Source organism: Thamnophis sirtalis, unplaced genomic scaffold, assembly GCF_051295495.1.
Source record: "Thamnophis sirtalis isolate CommonGarterSnake01/CBP01778 unplaced genomic scaffold, rThaSir2_p1.2 scaffold_6, whole genome shotgun sequence".
Lineage (NCBI taxonomy): Eukaryota > Metazoa > Chordata > Lepidosauria > Squamata > Natricidae > Thamnophis > Thamnophis sirtalis.
This window is the reverse complement of record NW_028261386.1, coordinates 71,195,092-71,205,479: the sequence shown is the minus strand read 5'-3', so window position 1 is coordinate 71,205,479 and position 10,388 is coordinate 71,195,092. Positions and strand designations below refer to the sequence as shown.

The following is a 10,388-nucleotide window of genomic DNA, read 5'->3' as shown; positions in this document are numbered from 1 at the left end:
CCTTTGGAAGAAAAGCAACTGTCCTTGAGCAGCAACACAAGGCAAAGAATATGGTGAACACAGCATTTTCTCATCTGTCACTTTTAACCAAAGGAAGAAAAATCCGGGTTTTTTTCATAATGGTTTTAAGATATGGCAATATGTAAAAACAGCTCAGACTGTTCAACACCTTCATCGTTCTAGATGAACAAGTGAAACTGCCATGCCATATGCATGAAATACACATTCATTTTAAATCAGATTATCTTCAGATTAACTTCAGATGAGCCATCTTTTTAGAACAGAAGGCCTGGTTTCCAAGTTTAACGAAAGAATCACCTTTTCAGAGAGGCACAGATCTTACTCTTTTTTCATGTAGTGCATTTCTGCTTTTGTAAGTAAAATATGAATGAAATTCATATATCTTTTGCCTGGAACTTCGACTTCATCATAGGAGAACGTAAGTCGAAGTTCCAGGCAAAAGATATATGAATTTCATTCATATTTTACTTACAAAAGCAGAAATGCACTAGATGTCCTTCCTGTTAAATAAAGAACCATCTAGCCTAGCAGTGACCAACTATGGTAACTTTATGCATTTTGGCTCTTGAATTCTGGGAGTCCACAGGTCGCAATGTTGCCAGAGTTGCCTAATCTAGCCCAATATTATCAACAACGATAAGTGATGGCACTCAGACCAGTTGTCCAGTTTTGTTTGGAGTTGCTACACACTTAATTTGGAGTTCTTCTGCACACATAGCATGACCTTTATTGCCAATTTGCAGCTCTTTCCATGCATCGTTTAGCTACAATTAGCAATTAGGCAACAACAGGTTGCTTATATCCATATTCCTTAATAGATTACCAAAGGTGACAGGCACCTTGATCACATAATCAGAAGTTTGCTGATTGTTTATAAAAATATTTTGGAACAATTTCAAAGCAAGAGACTGAGTAAGATAGATATTGTACAGTAGAGCCTCTGGTCACAACCAAATCAGATTCCAACCCAAAAAATTCACTATTGTTTTGGGGTTTTTTTGCAGCCAATTTCCCCTTCTGCGCCATTTTTTTGTAAGCGCCAAATTTCCAAAATTCAGTTTGGGTCACAACCAAATCAGGTTGCTACCAAAGTTATGGAACGAATTATGGTTGTAACCAGAGGTTCTACTGTACATGGAAATCTGGGGAGTGGAAGAAGAAAAGGCAAATGAAGAAATCATATGCAAAGTCTACTCCTTCTGTATTTGCTTCATCACATTGCTTCCCAGTATGTAAGGGATGGAGCTTGCTTTATGGTGAAATTATACAAGTTTTATTGCTTTTACAAAACCTTGCCTTTTCTGCAGACACTCCTGGTACTGTATCATAGTTTGCTGAACGTTTTAACTGCACATTAGAAAGCAATGTTTGAATAATTAACCTTAGGGGAAAAATCATTTTATTTTAATCTTTCCAATTTACCTAGAGGGTATTTCATGGGAAAGACATGTATATTAGAGATCTTAAAATATTTTGAGCCAAACAAATACCTTAACATACATTGCATTTACCAGAGGCAGATGCATTTAAACGTGCAAATTTAACTTCCGAAAGTGCAACAGTATTCTGCGGGACGATGCAGTTTAAAAAAAAATGATTCTAGAGCAGTGCTGAACCTTATCATAGCACCTTTCCTTTATTCCACCAACTATAGTAGCCACAGCTTTATTTAGGCTCTTGTAAAAGTCTATAAGATGTGACTACTTTAGTAGAGACATTGCACTTATATCCTAAAGAACTTCTGAATTGTTTTTGAAGAATGCAATCAATATTTGAGAGGAATTATCCATCAATAGTTTCAGCAAGTGGCATCATATGGTTGGCATCTATGCTTAGAAGCTAAGTAAGGTCAGGCCTAATTACTATTTAAATAGGAGCTCAGTGGGGAATACCAGGGTTTAGTCAAGGCAGGGAAGCTTAAAACAAAATTCCAGGAGGGAAGACAATGGAAAATTACTTCTTCTGTATAAGGCTAACAGGAAAACTACACATCATCCATTTTCTTTGTTTTAATAAATTGGTACCAAGAAATAACAGTTCCTCAACTGCTGTTTTTTTTAAAATGCATGTTATATGCATATAAGTTCTTCTTCCACAGTTACTTTTAAGCAGGGTGACCTCTAGAAATGTTGAAATTTCAAGAATTCCAGCCAGCTTGCCTATAGAAATACACAACAAATGAATTCTGTGGCCTTTAAGAAATTCTTTGTATCCTGCATCAAATAAATTTTTAGATTGTACAACAAATACATTCTGTCCACAAACTAGAGTCACATAACCCAAAGTCTATTTATTAAACATACCATGAAACATTAAAAATTAAGCATCTGAGTTTTTTATTCCTTATTTTAATTTATCAAATGTTAACATGCTACCTGTAAACAATCTGCATAAAAATGACTGTTAGGGACCAAGCATTTTAACTTGAAGGGTGCAGTGGTTAGTCTCTTCTCAATGGAAAGCTTTCTTCTTTAATTCCATCTTTTGTGATAATGCAGATCTTTAGTGCATCTCCTGTGTAGACATCTCTTTCTGCAGCAGAAATGAAGACATCCTTTACCAGCTGCAGAGCCTTTTCCAAGGACAAAGGCAATTGTTTCATGCCCTGCATGTTCTTGAGGCCAACCTTTTAAAGAAGGGAAAACATTTTAAATACTGATGATGTTACCTAGTTAGGGTAATGAAACGTCTGCAAGAAAACAAGCAAGCTCAGAGAGCACCAAAGACCTCACATTTTAAATAGTGAATAGCAGTAGCACTTAGACTTACATACCGCTTCGTAGTGCTTTACAACCATCTCTAAGCGGTTTAGAGTCAGCCTATTGCCCCCAAGAATAGCTTGGTAGAACAAGTCTACTGCGTTGATTACAACAGTAACGATTCAGCATTATAACAATTTCACCTGTTCAGATGCATTAATACAACTATCATCTGAAAATATACATACGTTGTTTTCACAAGATATAATTCAAAATGAACGAATCACATTATGGCTTAAGGCGATGTATCTTTTCATTGTCCTTTCACTTGATAGCTCCCAAATAATCTCAAGTATTTTAGAATTAAGGCCCCAGACATCTCTATATCAATGCACAATAATTGCACAATAATCAATGCACAATAAATGCACAATAATTGGAAGAACACTTACCTGGTTGTCCAGCAGAGGTTGCAGCATAGCACTAGCTGATCCACCAGCTTTGAAACTATCTCTCTGGTAGGATCCTACTGGATCAAAACTGTATACTGCACCTTTCCCTAGAAAAGTAAATACATTCAAATGCTGGAATAAGGGGGCCTGACAGTTAAGTACAATGTAACAAAATTGATTCAAAATGATAACCACTAATAAAGCAAGGACACAGTACAAAATAATGAACCAGATTAAACTATCTAATGCAAATGGGAAAGATTTGTGTTTCCTAGACCAGTGTTTCTCAACCTTGGCAACTTGAAGATGTCCGGACTTCAACTCCCAGAATTCCCCAGCCAGCATTCGCTGGCTGGGGAATTCTGGGAGTTGAAGTCCGGACATCTTCAAGTTGCCAAGGTTGAGAAACACTGTCCTAGACAAACTTTAGTTTAAACAGAATTTTAATTTAACCTTGCATTTTTAACAGATATATCTGTTAAACAGGTGCAACATATATGAATAGGTTTTACCCCTAACTGATTGCAACAAGAAAGGCATACAAATAAAGAACTACATTTTTTTTGCACTATGTAAAAGTATAATTTAAAGTCTGTATCGTATTTCCCAAAATTTTGCCACATAATTTTTACTGTAATTGGAGAAATGAAACAAGAAGAATCTCTTTGCTTCTTTTTTTAACATAAGTAATCACAATGACTGATCTCCCCCCAATTTTTTTTTATTAAAGACTGGTAACAATAGCTAAGAGCATACTAAATGCTTACTATTCAATAATAATTATTAAATATTTCTACCTATTCTTTTAGATCTAGATTTTTTTGCTTGTTTACAAAATAAAAAATAATTGGTTCCAAAGAGGAATCATCATATGAATAGAAAGAAAATTCTGAATCTGCCCTTGTGAATATAACAATTCAAATGGAAATCTTTGTTCCTTGTTTAGTTCTTCTTTGGGCCTGTTGCAGGGCATAACACTCCACTGAGTGCTTCAAACTTGGAAGAGGCTTTTCAAGGGAGAAAAGCTGAGGATAAAAGCCAGCTGCACTTGTCTGTTGAATGCTTGTCTTTTGATCCAACCTTAGAGTTGTGTGTTTGAACTGTATGTCTAGAAAGATGGAACTCTCTTCAAGAAAACAAAAAAATTCCCTTCCTTTGAAAATTGAACATAAATATCCAAAGTGGGTTTTTCTTCATTTTAATTTCCGAAAAATTTAAAATGTATTCCACTATGGAATAAGTTCAAATGAATCTGTTTTAACATCAGAGGACTGCACTTTAACCACCAACTGTGATTTATACCACAATTGAAAACTATTATGGTGAAACCATGTGCTCTACTAAAGATTTACCCTTTTATAAATATGCAATTACTATCTGAGATGTACAGGAGGTGGAGTTGTCATGCTTTATTTTCATGGTTGTTTTTAGTTTAGGCCGCCTTTTGTTTTTAATCATTTTCATTCAGTATTATATTTTGGAAGCACTGAGAGTCCACCACAGTGGACAGCTATAATTAATTTAAATAATCTTTATATTATAGTATATGTGCTAAACCAAATACTGCTATATTCATATTAAAATACAATTCACATCATAAAGATTTTACTATTGAAATAGTAACTTTAGAATTATATTGTTTTATTTTCCCAGTTGTCTATTATTTTCCCAGTTGTCTATTATCCAATATCTCAGGGGAGATATGCACTTTTACACGAATTCAAACACAACTTTACCTTCCTCATCCAATCCACCAATTATGTTGTAAACATAATAAGGGAAGAAGCGTCGGGAGTACAGGATTGTAGAAAGCATGGCTGCAATTGCGCCTGAACTCATGATCTTGTTATTGGAATGCTTGTACATCTGGAACATATTTATAACAGAAGTAAGCAAATGTTCTTGCTGAAAATGTTCCTAACAAAAATTAACCAACAAGCTGAGAGCCACTGAAAAAAACATAACAAAACAAAACAAAAAGAGCACTCATTTGTTGCAGCCAGGAAAAATAAAAACATAATTCATTAATGAAAAAACAAATAAGGCTGAGTATTTATTATATTACACTCTCCAAGGCAGAAGATTAATTTTCTTCTTCTGCTACAGCTAGCACTGAATCTCTAATTTTGGTTGCAAATTCAACTCATATATACAAGTTTGCAATAAGCTGTTTAAGCAGCCATGATCATCATTATTACATGCTTACTGTATTTCATTTATTCAACCACGGTTAACAAAAAGAATGCAGCAAATTCATTTTGTGACTTGCACTATCTTTTAACAACACTATACAAGTGAAATATATTCCAGCACCTTCCTTAAAGAAATATTCATCTGAATGCTACATGTCAATTTGAAAGGATCTCTTAACAATTTATAGAATAATAAACCAGATTGTTTACAAAATATAAAAGATGAAACTTGGAAAAAAGAACAGTAAGAAACCTTGTCCCAAAGGTGCTTTTTCAAAAGGCAACTGAATTTTGTTTTATGAAAAACAAAGTCCAGTTGCCTTTTGAAAAAGCACCTTTGGGACAATCATGACCTGGATGACTAAGAATCTCCACAGACAGTAAGAAACTTTAGACATTTGTTTGTATATTTTCTGGTCTTTTATAAGGGTTTGCTGTGATGCAAATTATATGTAAATTAACACTAGCAGAAAAAGTTGCAAAAACACTTAAGTAACAATCTGAGCAAGCAGAAATACAGAATTCATTATGTGTACACGGATGAAACTGAGATTTAAGTGTTAAAGTATCAAATTAATGTAATAAATGAGTACAACTTCCAACACTAAGTCATACAAAATAACCTACCTTCAATCTTGCTTCAAGGATTTTAGTAAGGGTAAGACAGTCTCCGTGAAATCCACTGCAGCCAATAACTGTTGTATCTGTCCTGTATAAACACAGTATTGATAAGATTGTAAATAATTTTGACAGACTACAACAATACATTTTCCTGGAGTTATTTAATTTATATATTTCTTCCCATACTGCAGTCTGTCAGATATAGAAAGTATCTGTCAATTCGTCCTGTTCAAATTTTCATAAACCATTGGAGAAATTAAAGTTTACTACTTAAAATTCTAGAACTAAAAGTTTGCGTTGGTCTCAAGTGCTATGATTTTACACATATAGGATCTGTGTTCACTAATACATGGTGACCACAAAGTGTGAACATGTGCCTGTATATAGAATATGCCATTATATGATTATACTGACACACAATGTGATTTTATTTATTTACTTTGACGGCTTAGGAGGGAATGGTTTGACCAATTTTATTGATTATATATTCATTGTCAACTATCATTCATTTATTTATTTGAGTCATCGAAATGATTCTGGATGATGACCAAAATTAACAAATTTGCAGCATCATCATGAAGTTTTCATAATATTTTTGATATGCAATGCTGGATGTGCATAGTTTCAAGCCCTCTGATAAAAGAATACACTTTATCTGGAGTAACCGAAAAATGCATTATCTTAGCAGAAGTATTAAAACAGGCTTTCAGTAAAGCATCTTATTTTATCTAACATTATTCCATTTAGCAGATCAATTTAACATCAGATTGCTTTAACACAATTTCGACATAGAAATAAATGTTTTAATGGGTTTGTTCTAGATATGACTACATCTGTATCAAACTCATCAAAATATCTACCACTTTAAACTTACAGTTTATAACATTTAGGGCTCTCCCGGCTATGAATTGCATAGTCTTCACTCAGTCGGGTGTCTGAAGCAACAACAACAAAATCTTCACCAGCAATTGCCAATATGGTCCTAAGCAAAAGAAAATAATTATTATTTTTTTGTAATTGTTTAGCCTTCATGCATTTAAATTTACTCTAAAACCTTGAAAATTTAGTATTTTAGCTTTAGCTGTGCATTTTCTTACTTTTTTCAAAAACATAGGAGGATTATGCTTAGTGGCTCATAGCCATAAAATGAAAAAAAAAATCCATGGCTTCAGTCCGGGTTCAATAGCTTTGAGGAAACTGGGGCAACACTTCCCATTGATGATACATATGGGCACACAGTATGAGCTGGGGATAAGAGGGTTGTCTCAAAAACATTTATTGTTTAGGAGCATTAGGGAGTTTCTCCAACACTTGTCCTATATAAAGTTAGTCCTAAGCGTCCATTTCTCACCTCAAGTTGATAAGAAACTGTTCTTCCAATTTGCCACAAGTATGCATAGATGGAGATTTCAGGGTCACATTGCACACTGATGCCCCAAGAGGCCGTCTTTTAGATTAGATGCTATTTCATTAACTTGGAAGTTTTCCCTATTATTTTTATCTACATTTAAAAATTACAGAACCCACTAAGAAGGAAAGCTTTTAAGGAAAACTGTTGCCTTTTTAAAAAACATATGTTTTAAAACTCCTAGTATTTGGGGTTCCTTAAGTAAGCTGGATAAGGAACAAGAAGCAGCATATAAGAAAATGAAGGTGGAATCTGAAGCAGGACTGCTTCACTGCTGCAAATAAAACTATTAAGTCAATTTCCAAAAGGCAAACAAAAACTATCCTACATTCTTTACTTTGTGCATTAACATTTGTGTCAAAGAAACGTCTGTTGGAGTGATAACTATTTAAAGGTAAAGGTTCCCCTCACACATATATCCTAGTCTTTCCAGACTCTAGGGAGTGGTGCTCATCTCCGTTTCAAAGCTGAAGAGCCAGCACGTCTCCATGGTCATGTGGCTGGCATGACTAAATGCTGAAGGCGCATGGACTGCTGTTACTTTCTCACCCAAGGTGGTCCCAATTTTTATACTTTTATTTTTACATGCTTTTGAACTGCTAGGTTGGCAGAAGCTGGGACAAGTAAAGGGAGCTCACTCTGTTCAGTGGAACTTTCTGATCAACAAGCTCAGCATCTTAGCCACCGAGTCCTAATTTCTAAATAGTTATCACTCTCCAAGAGAAGCTTCTTTGGCACAAATATTAATGCACAAAGAAAGAATGTAGGGTAGTTTTTGTTTGCCTTTTGGGGGGGAGGGGGGAATTGCGCTGCCTTTAGAAAATCAATCCTGAAGTATAGCCCTGGCACAAGATAATTTCAACCAGTCGCTAGTGGTAATTCAAGCCTCGCTTAAAATTCTGGGTCGCCTTTGGAAGAACCCTTACATTTAATGCACCACTTAAACCCACCTTGTTATGCTCTGCTGCTACTTCTAACGTCCAGGTAAAGCCTTTGTGATCTTGTTGAGTTTTACCACCCTTTGTATCCATTTAGTTAGAAGCCACGGCGAGGTGTTTATAGAACAAGTTATGAAAATTATGAAAGAAACTCGAGTTTGAGGGTGGGGGAAATAACACTAACTGCTGTTTTACTACTTCGCAGGGAGATGAGAAAAAGAAAGTAAAACCGCAGAAGGGGGATGAATGCTTTGTCGAAAGGCAGGATCGGTCTTAAAGGGAGAAGTAGTACCCAAAGAAAAACACCGGCGCGCAACCAATGAAGCGCTTACCCGCCATTGAAAGTATATGGAGAGAAGCGACGCTGCACCGCAGAGTTCTGCTTAACCTCTCTGGGCAACCCGAAGACAGGCTCAGCGTAGCCACCAGCCGACAACATCGTTGCTCCAAATCCACCGGTTCCCCGCTTTGCTGCTGTCTCACGGCAAGATGGTGGGAGCGGAAGCGGAAAATGTCGCCACCCGGCGACGATCGTCCTCACTCGTCACAGCGCCCCCTCTGACCAGGCGGGATATGAAAAAGCTCAGTTGTGGGGCTCGGCGGGGAAAGCGTCCTCCGATTGTTCGTCCGAGACGCGGAACTTTTTAACGACTGGCAAGTCCTGTGAAAGTTGGTTTTGCACAACACGCGGGGCTAAAGCTTGGTCGGCTGGTGGTGTGAACGCAACTCACTGCTTAGAGACGGCTGTAATGGATTGTGAAGCGGTATATAAGTCTTAAGTGCTATTGCTAATCTTGCTGGCTCAAAGCTGTAAGAATCACGGTTGAGGAGGACGGCGTCAGCCAGGGTAAAATCGAATTGGCCATAATAGAGAAGAGAGTATTTTTGGAAAAGAGCACATACCTGGGAATTGCTCCCTGTCTTTCCAGCAACTGTTGACTTGTGAATTAAAAAGCGATGCCATATCTCTCCAGGATAGAGATCAGGGCACTGAGGGCTGGACTAGAAGACCTCCAAGATCCCTTCCAACCTTATTGTACTATGTTCTAAGAGATGGCTCATGTAGGCCTTCCTTAATGTCTGTGATAAGCCACTGGAATAAAATGATCAGAAAATGGAAATTATCCGGGCAAAAATTCAACTGCTGGTGTATATGCAGACTTCAACTGATTCATTACTTTTTCTATAAATTCTTGAAATCTGCATTTTAAAATTAGAACACAGGAATCTCTGATAGAAAATTCATACAATAAGCGGAACTAAGACACACGCTTTTCAGAACACTGAAAGCCAACCTGCCTAAGGACTACAGGTAGTCCTTGACTTATGAACACAATTGGGTCCCACATTTATGTTGATAAGTGAGACATTTGTTGAGTTTTGCCCCATTTTCTTGCCACAATTGTTAAGTGAATCATTGCAGTTCATAAATTAGTAACCCAGTTGTTAAGTGAATCTGGCTTCCCTATTGATTTTGCTTGTCGGAAGGTCCCAAAAGATGATCAAAGGTCCCAAGCATCTGAAATTTTGTCACATGATCATGGGGATGCTGCAAAGAGTGTAATTGTGAAAAACGGTCCTAAGTCACATTTTTCAATGCTGTTGTAACAATGCTATGGTCATTAAACGAACTGTTGTAAATCGAGGATTACTTGAATAGAGAGGAACAATTCTACCTGCCTGTCCCGGAGGATCTTTTCATATTTTGTGCTCTCCTTCACTGATCCCTTAAACTCTGCGTTTTAGGAGCCCATCTATCTCATTGCACCTGGGCAGTCAGTGGCGCTTAGAAGCTCGGGGGATGGGTCTGATTGTTTCCCCACCCCACCTCTCCACCTTTCAGCTCTTCGTCGTTTTTCTTAACCCGATGCGTCCCCTTCGTCCCCCCACCCCCTTGCATGAATCAATGTATTGACTCGGGCGGGAAGCTGGGAAGGACTTCTTCCAGGCACAACTTTGGAAGTCGGCTTCCACGCCCTCTCTTGCCGCCCTTAAGAGATGTGGCGCCCGCAGTAACGGCTTTGTGAAGGTTATGTCCGCGACTGGCTTGATGACGT

General features: G+C 37.1%; 1 protein-coding gene across 1 annotated transcript; it reads right to left on the bottom strand.

The window, feature by feature from the left end:
* Positions 1–2,340: 2,340 nt before the first annotated feature.
* On the bottom strand, positions 2,341–8,841 carry PSMB1 (proteasome 20S subunit beta 1). The gene is made up of 6 exons (XM_014053070.2): positions 8,664–8,841; positions 6,860–6,967; positions 5,992–6,073; positions 4,909–5,038; positions 3,173–3,279; positions 2,341–2,647 (listed from the first exon to the last, which is right to left on the bottom strand). Exons 1-6 carry the CDS (start codon positions 8,768–8,770, stop codon positions 2,462–2,464), a joined length of 720 nt encoding a protein of 239 aa, XP_013908545.1. The 5' UTR covers positions 8,771–8,841; the 3' UTR covers positions 2,341–2,461.
* Between the last annotated feature and the right edge of the window lie 1,547 nt (positions 8,842–10,388).

What these genes read in the sequence shown, in the direction of transcription:
- PSMB1 (XM_014053070.2), bottom strand. Translation starts at nt 8,770, where the DNA reads ATGTTGTCGGCTGGTGGCTACGCTGAGCCTGTCTTCGGGTTGCCCAGA. An exon ending in CCATATACTTTCAATGGCGG is followed by an intron (nt 6,968 to 8,663) that starts GTAAGCGCTTCA and finishes TCTTTTGCTTAG; the next exon opens with GACCATATTGGCAATTGCTG. An exon ending in TCCTTGAAGCAAGATTGAAG is followed by an intron (nt 5,039 to 5,991) that starts GTAGGTTATTTT and finishes AATATGTTCCAG; the next exon opens with ATGTACAAGCATTCCAATAA.